Source organism: Parambassis ranga, chromosome 4, assembly GCF_900634625.1.
Source record: "Parambassis ranga chromosome 4, fParRan2.1, whole genome shotgun sequence".
Taxonomy (NCBI): Eukaryota; Metazoa; Chordata; class Actinopteri; family Ambassidae; genus Parambassis; species Parambassis ranga.
In genome coordinates this window covers 11,792,649-11,820,478 of record NC_041025.1, presented here as the reverse complement: position 1 = coordinate 11,820,478, position 27,830 = coordinate 11,792,649, and the positions used below count along the sequence as shown (strand labels likewise).

The window sequence follows — 27,830 nt, the reverse complement described above, 5'->3', positions numbered from 1 at the left end:
TCTATAATCTGTGTAGTTTGGAAAATACTGAAACAAGAAGAAGCTTATTTATCAGCTATATCAGTAAGATGTGTCTCTTCTCTCTTGTTCCTTCTTTCTGTCTTTCTCTCTCCTATTCACACATAAATACACACACACACACACACACACACACACACACACGCACTCACACACACACACACACACACACACACACACACACACACTCACTCAAACACAAAAATACAGCCCATCGCACAAGCCCTCTCAAGGCCAGGAAAACAAATATGCCCATTTTCCTATTTGATTGGGTGTCAGTGTGGGGAGGAAGGGGGACAGGTGTGATGCATAAAATGACCCTGTGACTCCATCACGGGCACGACAGTTTGATGGTGAGGAGGTGTTTCAATCACGCTACTGCCTTGGAAGGCATCAATCAATACACACATGCAGACACATGCACACTCACAACACATGCACACCACTGCACGTTTCCTTCATCATGGCAGGAAAAGAGCAGCAGGGTAGTTGGAGATCACTTTTTTCATTGGCACAACATAACCAAACATTAACTGAAATATAAGATTGTGCTTTTTATTTAATTGGTGTACAAGGTGTTGCTAGTAAAAATGCTTAAGTTAAAAAAAATGTAGAAATCACCTTTTACCTTTATAATTATTTCAATCCAAAAGGTGAACAATGGAAATTGTAGCTTCATCATGGCACAACTTCAAGGTGCAAATTATTAAATAAGTAGTATATCATTAGTCTGTCTGTAACCCTGCAATTAGAAGCCTAATTCATTTCTTTGTCCCTGAAAGGTCTTGCCTGCACACGTTTCAGTATTTAACAGCATATTACTGAACAAAGTGAGCAATGAAGAACTATGAGAACTATGGATAAATCTTCATCTGCTGGTCCTTTCCAGGGAAGGCTGCCCAGTCCAGTATTGTCGGGTATTTGTACATACACATATGCCAAGTGTTGTGAAACAGAAAAAAATATATTAAAAATATTTTTAATAACAGTGTGTTTTTAGTCAGTCAATAATGGCCTGATACTATGACACTCACCGCACTAGCTCATCCTTACAGGAAAACCATTAAATAGGACTCTCATTTAAAAAGGTCTACAGCAATTCTTGCATCTCAGTCTGTGCGGTCTGTGCTCTATGTCAGATTCCTTTTTGACTTTTATTCTGTTTTAGTTTTGGTACTATTTGTGTTAATGCTCTAAAATTACATGGCTAGTTTCACATTTGATCGCCCCATCATGCTGCAAGTCATGCTGCTTACATGGCTAAGATGTACATGGTTTACATGGTTTTGTATAATGACTAATGTTGTGGTATCAATCTTAATTTTTCAATTTTTTGAATATAGAAAAGTTTAGAAGAGGAAAGATGAGTTCCCCAAAGAGTGTAAAGGGAGGACCAGTGAAAAGCACAAAGAGCAAAACCGCAGTTATGATTGGTAATAGTCTTTGTGCAAAAACAGAAGCTGAAGTTTTAAATTAATGAATTTGATGTTTGTCTTTTGATGCACATATATCCCTGTACACAGTCATCACATAAATGCATAACGGCAGTGTTGTCCACCACACAAGGAGACCTTCAGCAGGAAGGTTTACCCCCCCCCCCCCCCCCTTGTTGTCAGGTGTTTACTTTGCTTTAGTGTCCTTGAGCAAAACACTGAATCCCTTCCAGCTAAAGTAGGGATCTTCTGCAGGTCACCCTGCAAGTCCCTTCTTTTACCTTGGGTATATATACAAAATACATAAATATAATCTTCAGTATTGTTTCTATAATGGACCTGATTTGACCCTAACGGTGGGGGTGATGATACGTTTGTGTTCTTATATTTCAGAGCAGCAGTTGTTAAACGTTGACATGTCTGTATAGCTTCCCTTCAGACACCACAAGGAAACCCAGGAGTGCAGGGAGACGCTGTTTGTGTGTGTGTGTGTGTGTTAAAGAGCGACAAAGAAAGAGACAGCAAGGAGGGGTTGGCATCATACATGCATGCAAGTGTGTGCTTTTGTGTGTGTTGTGAGGGGTTAAATGAAAGTCAGTGCATACACATGGGGCATCATAAGCAGACAATGAAAAATGAGAGTGGAGAAGCTGTACAGCGAGTTTCCCGGTGGGAACAGCTACAAGCAGGCATACGTACCTTTGGTGATAATCGCTTTGTGTGTGTGTTTGTGTGCGCATGTGGATCAGTGTGTAACCGTGAGAGTAAAATGAAAACTGGGGAACGAATGTGACCAACTCAAGTTCCAACTTGGGGTGTGTGTGTGTGTTCACACTTAACCCTTTCCATTTCTCAAAGGAAATGGCCTGGCTCAGCTACCACCACCCCACCACTCCACTACCATCACCTCTACATTTGCTTTAACCAGACGTTAGGGTTAAACTATGTGATCCTTATTTATTTACAGTCTGATAAATTGATTGAAAAATGTTTCAATGTAATTGTACTATATAACTATACTATTAGTAATATTTTACACACAGACTATACCTATAATTGATGGGTATGTATGTAATTCCCTTGTTTGCTGTTTGTAGTATGGACCAGTAGGCATTGGTCCATGCAATACTTGTACATCGCCAGTCTTATTCCAGCCACTCCAGCAGCAGTGAGGAATAACTGTCTAGTTGGTCTGTTCTTATCTCATGTCGGTCCAAACAGCACTCTCCTGACAAGTGGTATTTGACTCAGTCAGAAACTGACACGTACAGAGAGAGACAGACAAACAGAGAGGATGTTGAAAGGGAGAGGAATGAGAGAGACAGGTCATTCCACAGCACGAGAATATGAACCACTGCCAATCTTTTCATCACACGTGGACCTCTTTTTGTCTGATAGAATAATCAGCATGCACTCGACAGGAGAGTGAAAATTGCCATTCACGCACAAAAACATGGAAAGCACAGTCAATTATCTGCAGGGTTTGTTTTTCTCTCCATGCCATCCATTTGCATACTGTTCCTATGAGAAGGTGCTTTTGATGTAGTCAGATGATTCTGGTCAGTATGATATTGTGTGAATGTGTCTTATTAGCGCACAGTGTGTATAGACAGGGAAAAGGTCATAATGTTTCTTTGTTCCCATAGCTCTTTTTCCTCAATTAAGGCTAATCACCAGAGCCTAACATTGATCCAGCCTCTCAGCTTTTCTCATATCTGGATTCTGATGATTCTGTGTGTGTGTGTGTGTCTGAGAGAGAGAGAGAGAGAGAAAGAGAGGGGGAGAGAGAGAGAGAGAATGTATGTGAGTACTTTAGCATTTGTGTGAGACAGGGGGAGGACATGTGCCTCAACAGAAAGACACAAGGTGAATCATGTTCATACATGTGCCTATGTGAACATGTGTATAATATAAATGACCTTCTGTGATCTCCTGCACATCAAATGATTTACCTCACTGGTGTAATGGAGCAATTTCTCTTTTTTCTCTATTTTCTCCTTTTCCTGCTTTTTCGATCTGCACTAAAATATTCCCCCGTTTAGCTCTGTGACAAGCCATCTGTCACTCAGAACAGTGAGGCAATGGGCTCATCTGATGGGCAGGGTGTATGTGTGTGTGAGTGTGCTGTGAATGATCAGACTATTGTGTATTTATTGGTTTTAATTTTTCATTTGTACCATTTCATAGCTTTAGTTTTTTTACAAGCCTTAGATTATACAAGTTAGTATCTTGTTGAGTATTTGAATATTTTTGTCACCTTATTTGAATGCAGAAAAAAGAAGAGGGAACAGGTTTGTCAGATATATTGATGGGTTGATATATTGATATGGTTTGTTGATAATAAGAAAATATGTCATGCATTTGACTTAGGTCAAGATGTTCACCTTCATGTCTTGTATGCCCACAAGATAGTAGAAAGTAGTATTTCGACCCATGGAAATTGTAGTCATGTAAACAGATGCCAGGCCTGCTCTGGTTTTTGCCAAAGAGGTAGCGCTTTGTTTTTTAAAAGTAACTGTAAAATATGAGTGTATTCATACTGTGGATGAGGCAGCTGCATGCTATGGTGGGAATAATAGGCTGGCTTTTAATGGCCTTAAGCATTTGAATGCAGTACAGCTCTGGCTTTTACTTCTGTAGTAACCTGTAATTCCTTCTGCCTGTTATAATCACCAATACAGCCTGACAGCATGTTGACAAATGTGCACAGATTTACAGCACTGTACAAAAGGTTTAAAGTGCATGAGATTAGACTTATCATCTAGCAGTACTGTTAGGGAGGCATCTGGTTGGTTCTAGAATATTTCTACTGTAGGACAAGATGTCACTGTCCATATAAAGACCTGGTTTCAACATCATGGAGAGATTACATAAAGAACCATTTCTAAAATAGGGACTTTGTGTACAATGTAAATAAAAACAGAATGCAATGATATGCAAACCTCATAGGCCCATACTGTATTCCCAATAGAACATAAAGAACATGTCAGACACATTTTACTATTTCATGGAAAATATTCACTCGTTTTGAATTTGATAGGAACACATTTAAAAAAAAAAGTTGGGACAGTGGCAACAAAAGGCTGGAAAGTAATAAGCACAAATCACAAACAACTGGAGGAGCATTTAACAACTAATTATGTTAAGTGGCTACAGGTGAGTAACATGGCTGGCTATGAAAGGAGCATCTCAGAGAGGCAGAGGCCCTCAGATGTAAAGATTGGCAGAGGTTCATCTGTGACAAACAATTCCAAAAATTATTTCCCAATGTAAAATTACAAAGACTTTGATGATCCCACCAACTACAGTACATAATATCATCAAAAGATTCAGAGAATCAGGATGAGTGTCTGTGTGCATGGTCAAAGGTCAAACATGGAGACGCATGATCTTCGGGAAGCTCTGCATTAAAAACAGGCATGCTTCTCTATTGGACATCACTTCATGGGCTCAGGAAGACTCCCAGAAATCACTGTCTGTGAACACAATGTGCAATCCATAAATGCAAGTTAAAACTGCACCATGAAAAGAAGAAGCATCGCCGCCTCCCCAAAAGCAAAATGGACTTTTTGGAAACCAGGGACCAAAGAGGAGAGGGACCATCCAGCTTGTTATCAGTGGACAGTTTAAAGGCCTGCATCTCTGATGGTATGGGGTTGCATTAGTGCCTCTGGTGTGGGCAGCTTACACATCTGGAAAGGCACCATCAAGTTGAACAGCAACATATGCTCCCACTTGTCTTTGAGGGAAGGCCTTGCGTATTTCAGCAGGACAATGCTAAACCACATACTGCATCCATTACAACAGCATGGCTTCACAGGAGAAGGGTCCAGGTGCTAAACTGGCCTGCCTGCAGTCCAAACCTTTCACCGGGACTGTTGAGCTGCTTGAATCCTGCATCAGACAAGAACAGGAAAACATTCCCCTCTCCTAAAACTCCAGAACTGGTCTCCTAGACATTTGCAGGCAGTAAGCATGGCCCTGCCCCAACTTTATTGAGATGTGTTGCTGTCATCAAATACATACATTAAACTATTTTTTCCATGAAATGGTAAAATGTGTTTATTTACACAGTGTTCCCAACTATTTTGGAATTGGAGTTGTAAATCCACAGAACAACTGTGGCAAGTTCTCAAAGATGGATCAACTGCCCAAAAACCTGTCTATAAGAGCATTCTGCGTATGCACACACACATCTTTGCAGGCATGCTCTCTTAAGTGTAGACCTGTTCCTCAGCTCCCCATCTGTTGAGACTGCAACAAAAAGGAAGACATTGTTTAGGCAAAGGTCAGGAGCTTCAGCTGTTACAGTAGACCAGGTGTTGCAGTACATGCAGTCCTCGTCTCATCTCTCACAAAAGTCAAACACAGTGGTACTACAGCCATGAGCCAAAAGAAAATGTGTGTATTTGGGTGGGGGGGTTGTGTTTGGTGGTACAGGTGCCAGACTGTCTCCCTGCAGCCCCATGGTGGCCGCAGAAGTTAATTGGCAGCATCTGGCAGTCTGAGAGCCTGAGTGTGCATCCCTGCACCCTCCCCTCCTTCCATCCCACCCTGTTCCTTCACCTCCCTCCTTCCCCCAGCCCTCCCCCCCTGTGGGTGCTGCCTGGTACCCCCTGGCACTCACATAGTGACACCAGTCTGGCTGCAAGCTGTGAAAATGAAGTGTGTGTATGTGTGAGTGTTTATGTGTGACATACTGGGGAGTATGGAGGAAGACAGGGCAGTCAGACCCCCAGCTGCCACTGTGGTGCCAAGGGAAATTCAGGCAGACAGGCTGGCATCTTTGTGCCAAGGCCAGCAGGGCCCTCTGGGAGGATGTAGAGGAAAAAAGAGGGAGAGAGAGAGAGAGAGACAGAGGGAGTATGTAAGGTGGGGCAGAGGGACAGATAGAGATTTTGGATGATTACAGATCTTCTGATATTGTGACAGACACAACATGGGGTTTGCATGCTGATCACGCTAAGAGCGACTGTGGAGGGTGTTACTGGTGTGGCCTCAGAGTTACCTCATGTGTCAGACCATCTCCAAAAACTGTATAAATCATGCATCTGTAATTTTGTCATTTTGAATTTATACACTGAAGAAATAATTGATAGGTTACGTCATCTGGGAACATCATCAAAATGAGATATCTCCAGTTTAAGTTAGGAAACACATAAAATGATGTGTAATAATACATGTGCCTTAGCCGTTTGTAAAGGCTTTAGTGTTACCATAACTTATCTGACTTATTAAAGTTCTAGTTGAACATGGAATCAGAATGTTTCTTTCTCAGCCTGGATTCATATGTGCGGGGCATGTTGCATTTAGGCTCAGCCCAAAGCAATTTTTTTTTTTCTAGAAATCTAAGTGATTTAGCATGTGTGCTCAATAAATGTGTTTGAATGTTTGCTCTCCACTTGGAAAAACAATAATGACCTCCTCTCCCACTTTGTCTTATTTAATCTCTTTAAAAACACTGTTAGTTCATGCACATATCCTGAACACTTGTATGTAGCATCAGTAGAGCTTTGCCTGCCATAACTATTTTTTTTTCACCCAACGTTCGCTGCAGATTTTAGGTTAACAGTTCTTTCCATATTTGAGGTAATGAAATATACTGTACATATCCTGTACATGATGAAATTAGCACATTTTTGAAAACTCAAAAGTGGGGTTAATAAGCCTAGGCTGTAAGAAACAAATCAGCAGCAGCAATTGGTCCCTTTCACTCAGGTGACTGGTTATCCTGATAAGTGTAATGAACTACTAGTGGTGAGCTCATCTTTAAGAGGAATTTAATAACAAGTGATTTCAGAATGTGTCATATGTGTTGCATTGACTTTTACTGAGTAAATTTCCAGAAAGAATGACCTCATCACTGTTGCGTTCTTCCACGCACACACACACTAAGGCTGGGTATCACTTGTCCTGCTGTTACTGGGTTGACTCATTGTGAGATCAGAGGGTATCTCTCATCTCTCACATACATACTGTACACAGCTATGACTTCATTTGCTTAAACAATTCATGTGCATGGGCTGATAGAAAGGTGACAGTCAATGTATGGCCTTAGGATGAATAAGATGAGTTATACACTGTGCATATTCAGTTTGGTCCACAGTGGTGATGCCAGTCATCCAGGGATGCGGATTTGAACTTATCATCAGACCACTACCTAGAAGGAGCTGAGGGGTCAATGTGTTAAAAATGATGTCATATGTGCATTCAATCCATGTGCTCCATAGCCCCATGGGTAAATGTACGAGGGGAGTATTTAAAAAATAAGGTTTTGTTTTTTTACAAGTCAGCACAGATTGCCACGAATCGCCAAAGAGGAAATAACAAAAAGCCAACTAGCCTTTGCTAAGTTAGCATGTTTATACACCTGTTTTTGCTGTGTTAGTAAGACAAATATTCACATAAAAGGCACCTACTCCAATAACAATGAAACAAACAGTAATCACTATAGACTGTCGACACAGCTAAAACATGTCCACAACTATCAGTACTTCCTCACAGGATGCCAATTAGTCCAAACCACCCATGGCTCAGCCACAAGCACTTAGCTTGATATCTGGATTTGAGAGGTTTTGTAATCTCACCAATCTGACAAGAATCCAGCTGCCTTGCCTCTGATTTAGGCCATAAGCAATTCAATCTCCTCATGTATTGTTTGGAAAAAAACAGTGTTAGGGGAGTGTACATGTACATTGAGATATTAAATAATGTTACAGAATTAAAAATGAAGGGCACGTACAGGTCCATATGTAGTTGTACACTATGTATGTACACTAACCTACTACATATATACCTCATACACAATGACATTAACTGTGTGTGTGTGTGATCTCTGTGCATGTGTCTGGTCTTATTATTATTATGACTTAGCCTGGCGCCAGTCTGTCTATTTGCTCCACACTCATGTCCACCCACCCCCCCACACACACACCTAGCTAATGTAATGGGAGTATAATGTTGCACTCTGGGAAATGCTGCATCACACAATTATAGGTTGATGGTCTCTACTCTCTCAAACACACACACACACACACACCAGTTTACACACCACACTCACCAGGGGCTTAATGCTGACATCATCAGATATGTGTATGTGTGTGTGTTTTTTTTTTTGTTTTTATGGTTGCTTGCATGTATTTTCTCTTTACCCCCCATTATTTCCGAATGTGCACCTGCCCTGATGCCCCATAGGGGACCAGTGGCGCCACAGTGGCGAGGGCACAGCGATCATCTGCTTTCTGCTAATTGCCCTGCTGCCCCACAAGACGCAGGAGAGCGAGCTACTAGCAGACCCAGCACACTCAATCTAACTGAGACTCCTGTGGGATATGTTCAGGGCATGTTTTACTTTCTGTTTTGTTTTTAATCAGAAATACTTACAGCAAAAATCTTAGTGTGTATATCTGCTCAATCCAAACCACCTTCAGTACAATTTTCATACATTGTCGCTGTTTTGATTCAGTTCTAGGATAAAGAAATTAGGTCGTAGTATTTGTCTTGTATTGCATCATGTTCAGAGGAACCCATATATTTCAATATTATGCTTGCTCTGAGAGGACATAATATTAGAGACAATACCACTTTTAACTATGACCTCAATAAAAAACAGCAGTTTGTCTCTCTCAACCCTCACTCTAGCAGGTGTTTCTTCTCTGCTAAGTCTCTGCTTTCACCTCAACAGGTCATCTCTCACTCAAAGGTGTGGCCCTCTGCTGGTCCTCCCAGGCACTGTCACACTATGCACTACTTCTCTCTGTGGAAGTTTTAGTTTTCCCATGTCTGTATTAAAAAAAAACTTTTTTCAATAATAAAATAATATCAAGAAAGATTGACATGAAACAAAATGTATATTTATGCGCTATATATTTTCCCCATCGCCACTATCTCAGGGTACATCAGTTAGAGCAGCTACTGTAAATCCTCCTCCACTTCCATTTCATCTGTGCCACCTCAGGGGTGATAAAACTATCCCTCGTGAACGTATGAGTGCTGTACATCTCTCGCATTTCTATCAGATTTAGAGTGGAACAGATTAAGGATTTGACTTAGAGGCTACTGCACACGGTCATGTTTGCACTGCTGTCAGGGGGATATAGTGTATGAATGTTCCTAATCCTAATTAAAGAAAAGTTACAATTGGATGAATGAGTTAGATTGTATTTCTTTTTGAGTATAGTAGTAGGTGGAAGATGATGTAGAAAGGGGGTGAAAAAGACGAATGACTTTTTTCATTTCACACACACATGCTGCTCCCTCCATTTTACATATATCAACAGGATAAACTGCATTACTTTTATAAACAGCACGGGTGTTTTATTTAGATGACGCTCAAAGATTTATGACTGCTTTCAGTTTCTTTATGTAAATGACTTCATGTTTTATGCCTGCTGCATAATCTGAGCTCATGTGCCGTGGTGTGGCTATGATCTGATATTGACCAAGCTTATTCCACTAGCTCACCTTGAAATGTATTGAAGTCTAAAGAACTGCTAATCCTGTGGCAGATCTGCTGATTAAATACACCAGTATTAACTGAATATCAGACTAAAGGAAGCTTTTATTATGATGCTTATACCAGGAAGTCTATATGTTTTTTTTTTAAAGCCACCTGATGGAAGTGGCCGTCCTGGGTGCTTTGATGATGCCATCAGCTGAAAGTGTCTTATTGTGTCATGTTTCAGTCTCATCAGAGGGCTGTTTCTGACCGGAGAAAGCTGCTAATGGCCTGTTGTCTCCACAGGTGACCAACTCTCAGCTCTCTCGTTACAGGAGGGTCCATAATTCAAGTGTTATTACTTCCTGCAAAACCTTTCTGCTGCCTAGCCAGAAGGCTCTACTACTAGTAGCATTTAGGTATTTCACATTGTGCATGCAATGTGCAAAATCTTTCTTCAGCATCACCCTCGTCTCGCTGTACAAGAGATATCTGATGAATCTAGAGCTTATGGTTGAAAATTGTGAGTCAGTCTGTTTTTTTCCTTTAAAGCATGTTTGAAAGGGGCTCCTTGCTCAAAACTCCATGCTGTTGGTCTTATATAAAATAGCTTCCTCCAACATGACAGTGGGCATCTTCTACATAGGCCCAAAAATGATCACTGACTTTTCATACATCTCACGCTTCTCTAGTTACAGAATTTAGTCCCAAATGAAGGCTACCATTGTCACGAAGCTGCAGTCTAATAAATGCATTGTACCACACCATACAATATACAGCGGGCCAACCAAATTACAAAGCAAGCACAGGTTGCCTAGTAACAGTGTCTCCAGAAAGCTTTGTTGCAACTTGATTTGCATCCAAAAAAGATGGAGGCTTCAAGAATATATATGCTGTGGTGTTTCAGCACACACTGCTCCCTTCCTCACCAACATGGCTGACACTCCTGACATGACACGGAGGCAGTTTTCTGCTTGGCTTGGTACGCAAAAACAAAAACGTGCAGCTTTAAAAAAAAAAAAAAAAAACACAATGAGCCTTTCTAACATCTGGCATCATTTCTGAGTGCCAGGAAATATTGCCTCTTCAATTAACAGACATGGAGGGAGTAAAGAAATTTGTCATTCAATGTGAAATGTTTGCCCAACGTACTAACTATTTGCTTTAAATGAGCTGGTGGGGCTTGACAGCTGTACGGGCATATTGGGAGACATTTAACCTTCCTAACAGTTGACAGGATAAACGTTTGACAAGCTGAAAGTGACAACAGTGATATAGAAAATAAAAGGGAGTGAATGAGAGAGTGTGTGTCCAGGCATCCTGTATGTTTTTTTTTTGTCTTTGTCTGTGAGAGTGCTCAGCGCAGCAGTGATTGGCGTGTCCTCTACGCTTGATTGATTTGAAAATATAGACAAGATGTCGCCCGTATGAAAGCTACCAATTTATAAGCCTTCATCTTGAAACTTCAGAGAGACGCCAGCGCCATCAAAATCAGAGCAGGAGTTTATAGCTACCAATGGTTCAGAAGTAGAAAAGCCCTGGCAAGCAAAGTGACACCTCGCTAAAGGCTGCCTGCTAGCTCTATGAAATCCTCTCCCTTTGTATTCTCTCCTTGTCTCTTTTTTCTTCCCCTCTCTTCTCTCAGACTTTGTCTCTTTACTTGTCTCTTTCTCTGTTTGTCATCCACTTTCTGCCTTTCAGTGTCTCTATTCCTCTTTGCCTCTCTTTATTCTGACTCTGATGAGACGCTCTGGAAGTTAACTTGTCCCACAGCTAGCTGTGAAAAGAATGACCTTGATGTAGCTCACATATGGTTCGACTCTGCTGTGTTGTTTCAGCATGTGACTCTTTGCATATTCCTGTTTGTGTGTGTGCGTTTCTGTTTCTCTGTAATCACTGAATTGTAAAACCATGTGTGAGTGTGTTATCATATACGGGGAGCTTCTCCGTTTTTTTTCTCCCCTCATCCCACGCAGTGATAATTCTGTTTGGGAACGCCGGCACTGTACCACGTCAAGAGATGGGCAGGGGAGAGGCACAGGGAGGTACCATTTAGATAAAACAAATTGGCAGCTGCTGAGCAGGAACAGTCACCGTTCAGATAAAAACCAAAGGGACTGTGTGCATTAGCTTGCATAAGCTAAAAATTGTGTGCATTTTTTTATTTTAGCATGTTTGACTGTGGTATCCATAGCCAGCACTCCAGGCTTTCCAGGCAGTCTTTTTTCCATAACAAGTCCCACAGCCAGTAACTATAATGCTGTGATGGGACAAGCAGCAGTAATTAAAATCAATAGCCAGGACTTTTCCAGACTACGGCAAGGTCACACACTGCCCAGTGGAGAGAAAGCGAAGCAGAAACTGAGAGACATGGGAATGCATGGATGGGCCGAGGCAAACGGGGAAATATGTAAAGAGGTGAGGTGTCATCGTATTTTAATTAACCTGCACCTCAGAGGGCTGGCACAACAGTCACACACCAGTGTGTGTGGAGGGTCTGTATGACTGTACATCTGTCCATGAGCGTGTCATCTGGACGTCTGTTTTGTCCTTGCCAGGCAGTTTTATTCACAGCGTGCTCTCCCATGTACTAGTGCAGTCTTAGGAATGCTATTCAGGTTCTGTTGGGGTTTTTTCTTTTTCAAAATTGGTTTTGTTTTTGTTCCTCTACTTCTTTGTCCAGCTTTGCAGGCTGTAAGATGACTCTGCTAAGCGGGCTCCTGTTGGCAGGCTGGGTGTGGTATAGCTAGCCACTAGCCACATTAGTATTCTGCAGACATAGCCACATGCAGAGACATTTTCCTTTCTCCTCTGAAAGAATAATCAGCCTTGCCTTTCTCTTCCTTCTCCCCTTCTGCCTGGAAGAGGCTGAGTGATTTAGCTTTTTGTTTCACTAGCTACCTGCAGGGACATCTTCAAGTGTTTGAAAATGCATGTAGGTGTGTTCACTGTGCATTTATATGTAAGACCTTTGCCAAACCTGATGCATTAGGCATCTGAACAAACACATAAAACTCCCGCGTGTCTCCTGCCTGTCCTTCCTCTTCAGGGGTGAGCAAGGGATAGAAGTTCACTCTGTCAGAGTTAGTGCAGAGCAGCCTGTCCTGTTGATTATCAGGTCCTGTTCCTATCACAGCACTGATAGCATCTTCATCTGATCTGTTGCCAGAGTTGCTAGCTCACTCGCCAGCCCTGCCATCACAGAGCTGTTACACTGCTAGCCACCACCCTCTCCTGTATTTCTCCGTATCAGTCCCAGATCTGCCTTTACCCTGCTCTCTCATCTTCTTCTTATCTCCTTATTCCACCTTTCTCCTAGCTCCCACTATCCCAAACACACCAATCACTCATCATCCTCATCTTTTTCTGTCTTTTATCCTCTGCTCTCAGAGCGTCTGCCAGAGCTGCTATGGCAGCATCGTTGTTCCCCATGCTTGGTCTTCTTCACGTAAACTGTCAAGGTGAAGTCAGTATGTGACAGGGCGAACTGAGATTTGAGAAAAAGAAGGGAAACACAGAACAGAACCTTACATGTACACCACCTTCCCACCTCTCCATGTCTTAATGGTGAAAGCTAAACAAGGGAAGACAGATAAAGAGTGTGAAAAGAAAACATGTTGAGTAAGCAGAGAAGTTCTGTGGACTGCAGCAGTACTGTCCCGGACCCCATCGATCGTCCATGAGGTGCAGGGATCAGTCAGCTTTATTTAGCTCTGGGGCCAACATGCAACACACAGTTCAGCAAGGTACACAACCAGAAGATACAGAAGTAAACACTCTGCACATGCAGTGACCACAGACTCTATACATTACACAGATGGTAGCCAGATAGTACAGAATTATCCCACCATAAGCAACTTCATAAATGAGGCTGAAAATTAGAATAGTTTTTATTTTAATGTACTTTTGTCAAATCATTCTAGTATTACAATTTATTTAAATAAATCTGTTACAATAATAATAACAACAAATGTTGTTTATTTTTGTTATTTATATATAAACACATTTAGGACTTTACATAACCAACTAGCAGATGATTACTATGTGGCATCTCCCTCATTTTTCCATTTCTGCCTCACAAGCCTTACCGAACATCTCTGGAAGAGAGCGAAGTGACAAGTTGATGCAACTTCTGCCTACTGATTTCTCAGTTCTCTGTATAACTTCTGTTCCTCATCAGTGTTTATACTTTCTGCACTCTTTTCCTTCTCTTGCAAAACTGCTGTGCTGTCATTGTTTCTCATGCACTATCTTCATCTGATGCCTGATTAAACCTCCTAGACCAGATGTTCTTCTGTTGCAGCCCCTCCCTGTGAGTGGCCTCTAATTTGTCTGTAATCTGCTTGTCTCCTGCAGGCAGAGGCTTCCACCCAAAAACGTGTACTACTACCGCTGTCCTGACCACCGACGCAACTATGTCATGTCTTTTGCCTTCTGCTTTGACCGAGAGGACGACGTATACCAGTTTGCTTACTGCTATCCCTACACCTACTCCAGACTGCAGCATTACCTGGCCAGCTTGGAGCGCAGGAACCTGCCTTACCTGCAGAGGGACCAGCTGGGACTCAGTGTGGTAAGTTAGGAGGTGTGGAAGGAAGTGTGTGAGGGATGGTAATGCTTTTGACAGGAGCAGAGAAGTCGAATAGTGGTGAAGATTAGAGGTGGAAGGGTTATAAGGCGTACTGTGTGTGTATGTGTGTGTGTTCAGATTAAAGAGACCCAGATTGGTAACTTAGGTGTGCCTGCTGGTCATAACTCCAGCCTCTCATGTTATTATTAGGATTGTTGCACTCTGAGATGACGGACTGTAAGCCTCTGGGTGTGTGTGTGTGTGTGTGTGTGTGTAAATGGCTCTGTGTGTAATCAGCAGAGCTCTCACCTCGGCAGTAGGAGCTAGTGTATCATACACGCTGCCTCCAGTCTTGTCTGCTCTTATCAAATAATTGTAGGAGAAAAACTCATTAGAAATGCTTGAGAGATTACGACTTTTTCTTCTGTCCTCCAACATTTGTCAGGGAAAGCTGGCTATGAGGGGGCTGCCATGAAAGTGCATGTATTTGTAAGGAGCACCTGACCATGAAATGCAGAAAGGACTCTGAAATTTTGAAACCACGGTGTGAAACCGCTGATGGTATGGTTAAAAAAAACAGGACTAATACCTGTACAAATGAAAGATCTGATGATAATTTACAAAAGTTACAACTGGGTTATATGATTTATTGAGTCAGATTCTAATTGTGGTCATAACTGAAAACCAGGTTGTCATTAAAGGGAGGAGTGGACAGATGGTGGGCCAGCTCTTCTCTTATGAAGTTGTAGCCCTTATGGTTGGGTTGGTTTGGTGACACCTTTGGTGACTGTCTGTAACTGCAGCTGCGTTTTATTATAGATCCCCAGAATTTAGTGGGATAGCAGGATTTATTTAATGGATGCTGTGAAGATTTGTTACATTTTGCTGTTTTCTAAGGTGTGTCCAATCATAAGGCATGCAGAGGGGCAAGTACATTTTCAAAGACAGCAGGGGTTGATTATTGACACATGAATTGACCAGTGTGGATGTAGCTGTATACATCCATCATCACCTGCTTTATTTAACTATCCACAGGGTACTTAAAAAGTGTAAAGGCTGGACTTTAGTCACTGCCAACAACCAGCCCACCACATGCAGTAACAACGTGTAATATAATGCAAATAGTAACACCCAGATTCAGTGGATTTCCTGGTAATCCCTTGTGTAAGTAATTTCAGTCCATGGGGAGGTGAGACTTCTCCACTAACAATTAATATTACTAGAACTGTACTACAGAAAAACTCACCGTCTGGGATTTTTCTCCCTTGTGGACACAGACAGCTGCAAACACATGCACTGTTTTATACATTTTGTACAGTACATACCCAGTAGATCAGTGTCTATAGTGTTGTATAGAGTTTCTCAACATCTGAGCAGTTTCACATTTGCTTGTCTTCATACCTAGTGTAGGCTGTGTTGTCAGCTTCTCATACTGTGGCAGTTTTTAGCAGCTATAAGTTGTGGTCAGCACATATGGAAGTCTTAGTAAAAAAGTAGTAAAAAAAAACATGTTAAGACCTCAGCTAACCTTCCCTCTCCATCTGTACTCATACTGTGATGTGGCCATAGTATAACTGAGTGCACTATTTTCACTTTATTTCTCAGAGCAAGGCAGAGGGGAACAGAGAGAGGACAGACCTGGCTGATTTGGCTCTCACAGTCAGTTTTAGTATTCATAGTCATGGAGAGGTTTTATGACCGTATTTTTCTCTTTATGTTCTCTGGGCCTGGGTGGCAGACAGACGAGCCCCACCCTCTCATCTCTCTCTCTCTCTCTCTCTCTGTCTGCTCCCTCTCTTGCTGTTACCTTCTTCCCCCACTCCATCACACACACACACACACAGGTCAGAGGGAAAGGGATGAGGAGAGCTTTCTGGCTGCATCAAAGTTTAAAGACGAATTGCTGTAATTTCCAAGGCAGAGTCTTTGGGAATGGCAGAAAACGACGGGGACACCACAATAGCTTTAACCTTCTAATGGGTACAGTTATCTCATAAGGATGGAAATAAGAGCCAGGGCCATTTGCACTGGCATTCTTCTATCTTGCTGACTAATTTGTTTTCTGTAATGTATTCCTCGGAATAAAATCTCTGCCATCCAGCCTGCACTGGGTTGGCTGTGATACTGTAAAACTGTGCTTCTTTTTTTATTTTTACCTCCAGCTCTTTTCATCACTTGTGCATTTCAATCAAAATTGTGTAAATCACTATGAATCGGACTGAATTTGTTTCAGTTCAGCTGCAATGGAAGAAGTCAGTTTAAATGAGAGAGGCTGACAAAGATGTAACAGCTCCGGGGTGAGAGAAAAGGGCAAGCTTGGAGGATTTGAATATAACTTTCAGATCAACCTCTTGAGTCTCTTCACTTTCACCTCATCTCTCCCCTGACAAGATAGACTTTACAGTGAAAGTCTTTAAAGTTTGGAATTAACCTGTTCCTGACTAACTCATTTAGAACAGCAAGTAGAAAGTCTTCAGTCTTCACAGCAGTCCTCAGTTTTTTACCTCTAATTATCTAATATGTCTGTTCTATTTACGTAGTGTAATGAATATATAATAATAGTAATTCGTACATTTTAAATGTTTTATATTGCTTTCCACGTCATCACAGATTTATCAGTAATTGTTCTTTACATTATGTCCTGACACATGAATCTGCAGTTTTTGTCCCTCCTATTTTTGCCCATTCACACAGCAGCAGCAGAAAATTGTCCTGTACTCAGATGTAAATGGCAATACTGGAAATATTCAATTTGGGTTATGTCCGGGATGGACTATTGTGGTGTATCAATACTTTGGACATTTGGACAGACATGTAAATTCAACAAAAAGAGTGAAAGCAATATACAGAAGTTAAACTGTGCAATAACATCAGCATCATCAACACACCCACTCATGTTTCAGGACGTGTAGTCACATGTAGGTTTTGGTGTATACGGGGACTTACAGTTTGTTTAGTTTATGTCCTAGAAGTTAAGGTCTTCAGTGCATGTTTAAAGGTGTGTTATGAGACTGGCTTTAGGGCACAGTGAGTAGCTGTTTAGCTTAGCTTTACATCAAAACATAATGGGTATATATAACATGCTAAATAGTGAGCAGCTGGTGCTAGGTGTTCTAACCTGAGTCCTGATTATTAGTTTTCCCTTGTTTCCAGTGATTGTGTTCATTAGGTAATTAGCTACTATGTAACCTCATACTTATTGGACAGATATGCGATCAATTGTCTTATCACAACATACTTCCCAAAATGTCTGTTTTTAAAACATATGAGATACTATTTAAACATCATTTAATATGGGAGGTTCATTGTTATGTCATTCATTATATATTTAATTATAATTTAATGTGAATTTCCCACCCTTCCTTGAAACACACAGAGCAGATTCATAAATATATATATACGCACTGACACATCTACACACACACACACACTCTCACACATCACCCACAGAGACATAAAGACAAATACTAGAAGATTTTCTTTGATTCTCCAGAGGAGACGGTTTTGGATTCTCGCTGTTCCTGCTCTGCTGGGTTCATGGCCCTGCGTCTGCTCCTCTGGTCCCTGTCTGTCTGAACATTTCCTTTTGTAGACCATCCTGACAGTATCTGAGTAAACCTCTCTCTCTTTCTCCCCCTGAGGCATCCATGTCCACAGAGACACTTAGAAAGAGACAACACGCTTTTGACCTGCTACAATACTAACAAGACTCTTTGAAAAGATGCCTTCTGCTTTCCTTCTTTCAAACTATTTTCTCATTTCTTTATGGTCCTCGAGTGTCCCCCTGGCCATCTGGAATTGAAAGCACCTTATTTGCGCACCTTGCCTGTTGACAAAGCTCTTTCCTTTTCTTTTCACCAATAGGCAGTGTCTGCCCGGGAGTTGCAGAGGCAGCAGTTTGAGGTTTTTCTTGTGCCAGGCCCGGTGGGGAGGGCCGGGCTATGACACTATTAGTCACCTCTGACACAGCACACCCCTCCGCCTGTAGACCAGATGGAAAGAAAGTGTAAATGAGAGACCTCAGTGTGTGTGAGGGAGACAACAGGCCTCTGACCAGTCTTAAGCCTGCATGGTCTGTCCTTGCTCACTATTTCACTGTGATTCAGATCACATCATGTACAGGTTAACTATTGATCTCAGAATCACGGTGCAGAGCTGTCACATCCACTCAGTTCTATTTTTCTTTTTAAATCTCACAAATCAAAGTAAGGTTACGATTGATCACTTGTGCTGTGTTGAAGGAAAGCAGCGGCCACTGTCAGCTGCAGTGATTTAACATTACTTAGGCTGTTGTGATTGAATTTTAGACCTAATCCTGTCTGCTATCAGTGTTCAGGTACCATGTCTGGGTGTCTGCTCAGTGGGAGTGGAGTGGAGTTTTTTTTTTGCCCTGTGTCTGGAGCAAGAGGAGGGGAGGGGAGTGGAGTGGGCACTGCAGCTATATCTGCCTGGCTGCCTCTCTCTCTCTCTCTCCTTATCTCTGTGTTTGTTCACTGTGTGCCAAGATCCAATCAATAGCCACTTCAGCCGTGGAGAGAGGAGAAGGTCAGCAGCCACACTGGAGGAGCCAGGCTAGGAAAACTGATGGAGACGCAGGAAGCATGGGTGTCAAGGAGTCGTGTTAATGACAAACTTTACATTTCCTATTTTGGATTTCACTTGCAGTTTTGACTGAAAACCTATAAAATCGTTATGTTAATATAGTTATTTAATTAATAATAATGAAGCTGTCTAACACGTCGGGAGCGGCACTCCTGTCTTTGAACACAGTGATTGGCATTCATATCTTCTAAGGCTCACATCATACATTGTGATCAAACTAGTAGAACAGCATTCATTGTGACGAGGTGCCAGTTTTAATTACAGTAACTAATTAATGCCAACCTTCTGTGAAAGCAGGCTCTGATATCTGCGTTCTTGACACTGGAGCTGTTCTCTGAATGGATCTGTGATTGGTTTATAATGAAGAGAGCCCTCAAACTACTGACTGCCTCCTTCAAAGGCCAACACCTGAATAGCCAATCAGCACTTTATCGTGTGGATGAGGTGATGCTACAGAGCGAAACCACGTAACACTCGTTGTGTTTCAGCTGGCCTGTTGAAACACAGATTCAACCGTATATATTAAGTGCTGCTAGTAGTACTACACTCAAATGAGACAGATGGGGCTGCAGTGGTGATCAGAAATGTTAGATATTTTCTCTATAACTCCCACCCAGACAACATATTTGTAGCTTTGTTAGCATATATTCAAGACAGACATGAGCACTCCACCAGTCAAGCAAGCTGGCGCCACTCAAGTAAGTAAACTGCTTTTTCCCCAAGCTGAGAGGTAAACAGCTCAAGATAACTGTTTCCCTTTAGTGGCAGCCTGTTCATGAATGCATTAGCTGTGGCCTAAACATCAAACAGGAAATGCATGCAGCTATATCAGTGGGTAGAAATTTAATTTTCACTCTTTTTGGGTTACTCTGTTCTTAACTCTGTTGTGGTGAAGTTTCTCTTTTGTTTGTTAACTTTGTAGGTCCTTTGCCATTTTGTTTCCCTGTTTTTGCATTTGTCATAAACTGTTCTTTGTTGGCCTCAGGAAGTTTTGCATATTCCTTGGCAGCAGCTAACTGGTACCTGGATGAAAGTGCTCTTTATCATCTAATAATATGTTCACTGCCTAGAGCCCCTCAGCGTCAAAACTCTATGGAAATTTCTCAAAGATGTAAAGGTCATCATTGTATCATCGCAGGTTTCTTGGCAACAGTACTTGTTTTTTATGTTGCTTTCTATTTCTCTTCATTAATGAGTGACCCTTATAATATTATACACTTTTAACCATAATGTCAGTATCTGTTGGCTGGCACAAGAATCTGAGGAAAAAGGTTAAGCAGAGACTGTCCTTTGGTCCCAGACAGTTGACTAAGGAGGCTGGTCCAGAGGGAGCAGAAGATAAGCAGGTTTGTGATCTATGTCCTTACGTTATAGTTCTGTATGGCCTCTTATCTCCAACCAATGGTTCCCCTAGGATACTAGATGCTTTATTACGCATCCCTACCCTTGCATCTCTCCCATCTCATTCGTGATCAAGAATGCAGTAATGAGCGATCGGATGAGCGATCGGATGAGCGATCGGCGGTGAGAACTTGGAGGAGCTGGGGAGTGCATTAGACATGTTAATATGTAGCCCACTATAACAGGGGGGCGGGGGGCCATCTGTGTTTAACTTTACAGTTTTCCCCGGTGCAGCTTTGTGGAGAAAATATGGGCGATGAACAGATGAAAATATCACAGGTGAAGATTTTTGAATCTGGCGTGTGATGTTCACGCAGCGCTGCCCCTTGTTGATCCTTATTATAATGCAGGCACAAAAGCACACAGATTTTGGGCTACTCAGACAAAGATAATATTTATTTTGGAAATTGGAACTTATTCACACCTTAATGGCTTAGTCAACCCCCCTGTCTCCTCTTGTCTGCTTTCACCTGAATTAGATTAAAGCTTGTGAAAACTTCTCTCAAATGGCTCACAGTGCACTGAGGTGGAGTTCTCTGGCTGGTGGATAGTTAAGAACCTGGTTTATGAATTTATTTGAAACTGATTCTATGTAGCACTCAGGGGACATGTCTCTCCTTCTCTGTCTGCTTTGTCTTTGTCTTTTTGCGTCCCCCACGTCTTGGGCTTCAGAAGCAAATCTATTCCCATCTGAGCAGCTGCGTTACAGCCATCTATCTGTCCTCCTCTGCCAACGGATATTTACTCTGCCCGCTTCCGAGATGACTCTCAGGATGGAGCACTGAACAGGGAGCACTCACTCTGTCTCATTTGGGTTTCGGGACTCAGTTCCCTAGGGGGACACAAAGAGGAACAAAACAGATAGCATTCAAGGCTTTTAATAAATCAGAATACACCTTTCTGACAGTGTAATTGCTTTCCATTGCCTGGCCCAAATTTGCCAGCAAGCAGGAAAAAAGAAGAAAAGAGGGGTGAAAACAAGAGAAGGAAAAAGACAGGGCGCTGAGAGTAACGCAGAGCGGCCTGTACAGTAGATCATTTGTTCAGAGGAAAAGAATGAAAATTAATGAAAAGAGAGTTGCTCGCCCTCCAAAGGCAGCCAAGCTTGAAATTCACTTTGAGGGAAACTTAATTTGTTGTAAATGGGCAAAAAACATATTACTGCACAGCGCGTGGAGGGGCTGCACGGTGTGTCCGTCTGCTGCGTCTGTCTGTCGGCATGTGTTTGTGGCAGATGAGGAACGCTATGCTCTGAATAGCTCAGCTGAGAGGGGGGGAAACACAGGAGCCTGTTAATAACTCCAGTAACAGCATTCTCTTTCTACATGACTGCTCTCCAGCACTCACTTCTAGCACGTCTGAATACAACTCCAGGATGTGGAGCAGAACTTGTCAAAACTTACTTGCAAGGAATAAAGTTTGGCCTGCTCACTTCAGGCGTGTGCATATGTTTACATCTGTGTGTGAGAGCATGTAAAAGTGCTTACCAGGCAATAAAGCCTAGGTTGACATTTTTGTACTGACTTGCCCTGTTGGAAATTACAAATTGTCTGGTAGTTCTTCAAATGCATATTAGCTGTAGAGAGATCTATTCTTTTTCTCCTTTTTATGTGTACAGCATTTTGACTAACAAGGTGGTTTTTAAAGTGCTTTATAAATATAGTTGAGTTGAGTTGAGTTGAGAGTGTTAAGAATCATTGTTGATTCACAAACAGGAAAGAGGACATGTTTGTGTTATAAATGAATAGAGATGTGTAATTCTTCCTGTTATGGCCCCTTCACAATCAGGCATGTTTGAGTCAAAGAAACTTAAATTGGAAAAAAAAGTCAAAGAAACTTAAATTGGAAAAAAAACCCTATTAACAAGGTGTTCTGCTCTAAAACATACAAGTCCAGACGCCTTGCTTCAATCTTCTCTACGTATGATGACCTGGATGACTGAGAATCTTCATCAACAAACCTCTAAAACATCAGTCAGATGGGAAGACCGTTGACTCCTTCTGTCAATCCGACTCTACTAAACTTAAAAATGAATTTTTGTATGGAAACATACAGTTTCCACTGAAATCACTTAGATTACAATTTTTGTCACATCAGTATAGAACAATTACAGCAGCTGGCTACATATGGGCCTGCATGCATTGTTTTAAGACTGACTTAAAGCAATAGCAGCAACATCTGGTCATTTTTAAGCAGATTTTTTTTTATGTCCGATTCAAAAACAAAGGAACAGAACAGGCCATGTGTATAATTTGATCCTATGTAGCACTCAGGGGACATGTCTTTCTCTCTGTCTGCTGTGTCTTTGTCTTTTAGTGTCTCCTACTTTTTGGGCTTCAGAAGCAAATCTATTCCCATCTGAGCAGCTGTGTTACAGCCTGACGTAAGACTGACTTAAAACAATAGCAGCAACATCTGGTCATTTTTTATGCTGGTTTTGTTATGTCCAATTCAAAAACAAACAGAACAGAACAGGCCATGTGTATAATTTAATGCTGGTTTTATACACTGAAAAACTTGAAAATGTTTGTTGTGGTGCACGTAACCGTCAACAGCTGAATTGAAAGTCAGATCAGTCTGCCAGTGTACACATAACTCTACATTGCATTATTGCCTTTCACCACAAGCGAGAGAGAGAGACTGTGCTCAATTTGGCCTTCCCGGTGTGCTGCTTGTTACATAGCAGCAAGGGCGAGGACATCTGTTTAAACCATTTAAATGGAGCGTAGGCAGCATATGAGGTGGCAGGTATGATGTTGAATCTCTGTCAACTGATAATTAAACAGCAGCAGGTGGTGGAGATGCTGTGGCAAACTTTCATTTCATCTTTTCACACTTTTTTTCTTTTTCTTTTTAAGTTTTGGCAGAGTTACAATCCAGTTTCTATTTAGATTCAGCAAATAGATGAAATAACATCTCGGTTAGGTGTGCTTTGTTTACGATGCAGTCGGGTCATGTGACATTTTACATCCTGCACAGAGCAAAATACCGTATGTTGTTTTGTAAAAACTCACACTGAGCAGCCACAGTTATTGCTCGCAAAGCACATGAAAATATATTAACTCTTCAAATTCTGCTTGCTCTTTAGGTGTGTGTGCTTTTTACACTGTGGTCTCTACACAGTCTGTTCTCCAAGTAATGTGTGGCTGCAAGCTCATTTCTGTGTTGCATATATAGTGGTTGGTATTTCTGCAGGGTTAGATTACTTCTGAATCATAGATACTGAGAATTGATCCAACCCAATATGTTTAGTGATAAGCTAGAGCCCAAAGCCAAGCATGACTGACAGGTCATGGTTAAACTGTATGATTGCAGGCTTTCTGGAGTTTTATCCTGGCCTGCAGTTATAGACCTCACCACTCACTGACTGCATGTGTTCGAAATTCTCTGTGAATCACATCAGACGTCACACGATATTAAATTGTTGACCTGAGCCTGTACTATGAGCTCTCAGCTTCCACATCCTCGGCGTTCCCACATCACAGCCTCTCTAGTGGGTGAGAGGGTAGGGATGCTTTATGGTCTTTAACATGCCAAGTGTGCAGCAGAAGTCCTCAGTTGTAATGTACAGCACTTACCGATGTTCTCGATAGAGCCTAGAAGAGTCAACATTTATGCATTGGTTTGCAGCACTCTGGTACTAGACATTTAATTACACTCAAGGCAGAAAATGGCAGGGAATGTCAATAAACTGAATATTCGTAGGATAAATCAGATCTTTCATGTAAAATCCAGCCTTTTTTCTACTCTCTCTGGTCTATTGGCCTTTCACCCATCCTTGGGCAAGGGCTCTGACTCCTCACCCTCCCCTAAGCTCAGCCCTTCTGATTTGGGCCAACAGCTCGGCACGCCCGGGGGGCCTGGAGACCCCCGATAACAAACAGCTCTAGTCAAGCCACTGGCCTCCTCACGCCTACAGAGGCATTTACCCACCACAAACAAACACCTTGCTCTCATTTCAGACAGTTCTTTTTTTTTTACCTTTTCTTCGCCTCCCCACTTGCGCAAAATACATTTTCTTTTCTCTTTTAGTCTGTCTTTTTTTTTTTACCTAAAGTGAGAAGAAAAAAAATGAAGGAAGTGACGGGTCCCATTTTTCCTCCACTTTTCTATTCTCTCTCGCCTCTCATGTTTTTGCTCTCCCACTGCTGCTGCCTGGACCGAGCCCTTGAGTGTGTGTGTTCGTATGTGTGTGTTTCTCCCCTATGGTTGAGCGTCAGCCTAAGTGTGAGAGAGATGGATGCCAGAGTCCCTTTCTCTCTCCTAAGGTGCCATGTCTCCCCTCTCTCGTCTGCCGGGCTCGTCTGCACCTGCATATTATGATATAGTGCCTCTGTTCAGCCAGTCGATTGCCTTTAACAGGACTGGGGCTCGCTGGCCAAATTGAAAGGGATTGCGGCCTCCTTTTCATCAGAGTCACTGCAGAACAGGGTGCAGGGTCCATAGGGCACATTGGGGCATGGAGGAGGTATGTGGGGTCTCTCTTTATGTCGCACTCACCATTTCTCCCTCCTGTACTCTCCCTTTTTTCTTTTCTCTCTCCTTTTTTCTGTCTCATTGTTTGATGCCATCTGATGTCTGTGGAAACATTTTACGGGAAATGAGTATTCTGTTTCCCATCAATCCATTTCTCCATTTCCATGCAGGAGTTCCTATTGATAGTGTGGGAGAAAGAAAATCAACAACGGTCTCAAAGAAAAATGTCTTCATTTTCCATTTGTTTGCCTCATACTTTTGAGACATGTCATATACGTGTGACTTTTTCTTTTCAAGTTTGCCTCCTCAATTCTTTTGTGGAAGACAGCTTGAAAGAACGCATCTCTAATGAAAAGTTCCTGCGTACGCTTTAATGAGTAAGCAACACTTACATATACTTTCAGCTTGTTATATCAGTGGAGTGGCAGGCGCACGAACAAAAGGATGCCTGAGAAAATAATTCTCACACATCAACACGTTTACAGATAATAGTAATGATATTGATGAATGCTAATCACTTCAAAAGGAATTAGCTAAATCCCACTGATACCATTAAAGCACTATTCATGAGCCCTAAACAATCAATAGCTTCAAGTAAAGTTCCCACTGGTGTATTCTGAGTCTTACCTATATTCATTTTTTTCACATTTTAATATGTAATTAAAGGCTGTGTGGGTTCTTGTAAGATGCTTTACAGTTTTTGTTTTTAATTTCATTAAACAACCAGCCTCTCATTTGATGAACTGCTATGACATCACTTGCTAGGTTTGACGATGGTGTAAGGGGTTCCTTAGCTAATGTCTCACAAAGCAGAGGGGCTGTAAGAGGTCAATGCTAGGCTAAAACTGAAGCATGTGACTTTCCCCTGCTCTGCAATGGTGACCTGCAGAGAGCTTCTGCCATCTAAAGGCAGGATCCCTCATCATATCTTATGATACAAACTAGAACTCTGGAAGGCTGTTATTTGTTTAAATGTCTTCATAATTTTAGCTAACAATTTGTAATTCTCAGAAATGGAAATGGTACTTTTAAGTACGTAGATATACTCCTTTTAGATATTTTATCACTTGTCTTTGTAGCTGTATCCTGAGCCAAATTAGGATCAGTTTTACTGTCACTTCTTTAGTGTAATGATTTAGTGTGATCTAGTTAAATGTGTGTCTAACTTCTGCTTCAAAAGTTGCACTTATAGCACACTTTCAGACAACTCAAATTAATCTATTACTTCTGTCTAATCATTTGAAGTTGTCTTCAGCTTGATGTCCGTCATGAAGGATAGAAAATGACTGCATTCAACCCACTGCTTTGGAGAATAGATTGACAATATCCAGACAGATTACTGACGTCAGTTACAGACTTGTGGCTGCATGCTAAATTTCAAGGGAAACACTTGACTTTAGTGACTGATGGCTTCAAATAGCAACGGACATGTGCATGAGTGATGGAGACAGGCCTTCGTTTCCCCCTACCTCCCGCCCTCACACTTTTCCTCCTTCTCCTCTTCTTATTTCTTCCTGGGTTGCTGTGGAAATGGGCAGGCAGATTTGGGGCTCCTGTCACCTATTATTCCTGTAAAGTTGTTAAACTTTAGTAACCACATGACAGTCTCACAGGGACGTGTGAGAGCATGGAAAGGGAAAGCATGCACGCGAGCGTGGAACACACACATGTACATCAGGACACTTGTAGACACAATAGACACACACATACACTTTCAGTGCCTTCAGAGACATCCGCTATTTCTTTAGTGCATTGACCTCAGGGTTCAGGGCTTTTCTCTACTGACTTACAGGGTGGTTAAGGAAAAAGAAGAACCAGGGTGAGAGAGGACGATGGAGAGGGCACTTGAAAAGGCAGTAACCTTTTTTTTTTTTTTTTTTTTTTTGCTTGGTGGGTGTTCGATAGAGACTCCCCATAGTATGCCATTGTGGAGCTGTCAAACTGGCTCCCTATGAATTCAGAATGACGCTCGAGAGGTACATAATGCCTTGTCTAGGGCTCCTCCAATGTCCATCTTCTTTCATTCATGGATCAATAGTTGTCTTTATTTTGGATTCCGTCTCCTTCTTCTTCTCTCCCGTCTTCCCTCCATTCGTCTTTGACAGGGCGGCCCTAAATGTCTGCTTTAACTAGCTGCTCACAGCCCTCCTCAAAACACATTTACATACACATCAATCACACTGTCAAAGGTAAAGGCATGACGCCGTGTAAAAACCAGAATTGGATTATGGCCTTGTCTCATCCCTGACACTGACTGCTTGGCTGGCTGGCTGACTAGACTGTTGATGTACACGTTAAACAGCCTGAATTGTATTGGCTGGTGTTTTCCCCATAGTGCTTAGTGTTTACTGCACACATGTTTCAGTGTGCCAAACAAGGTCTGCAGTGCAAAGAGATATGTCTTCATTGTTCCCATGTTAAACTACAATACGTACACAAATGAAACTTTATCAAGCCAACTATTTTGGCCTTCATGAATTCCTCAAAATAGTTGATGAAACCCACTTTTCTTTTGAGAAGGCAATCAATACACACATCACAAATTATTGGTCAATAATAAAAAAAAAGTGCCAATTAACCCACTGAAAATGTTTTCAATAAAAAAATGTATAGGTCTTCTGAAGTGAAGTTCAAACGGTAGAGCCTGAGCAAGAAGCAAGAAGTGTGAGAAGAAGGAGAGACGGGCTAATGCAGGAAGCCCTCTGTGACCGAGGCTCTGAGACAGCAGCATGTATCACCAGACTCATCATCACGGCTCATTTAAGTGTTTGATCCTAGCAAAGGCACTCACTCCTTGATGCAGAGTTCATACCACCCAAGGGTGGCATCTCCATAGTTTATATTGGCAAACATACTATGGTGAGAAAGAAAAGGCTTAACCCCTGAGGCATTG

At 41.8% G+C, this 27,830-nt stretch overlaps 1 protein-coding gene across 1 annotated transcript in view; it reads left to right on the top strand.

The window, feature by feature from the left end:
• agbl4 (AGBL carboxypeptidase 4) overlaps window positions 1-27,830 on the top strand; it is a 211,315-nt gene that overhangs the window by 96,080 nt on the left and 87,405 nt on the right. The window contains exon 5 of the mRNA XM_028403749.1: window positions 14,245-14,461. Coding sequence (XP_028259550.1) covers window positions 14,245-14,461 — 217 coding nt within the window. The remainder of the gene's footprint in view (window positions 1-14,244; window positions 14,462-27,830) is intronic.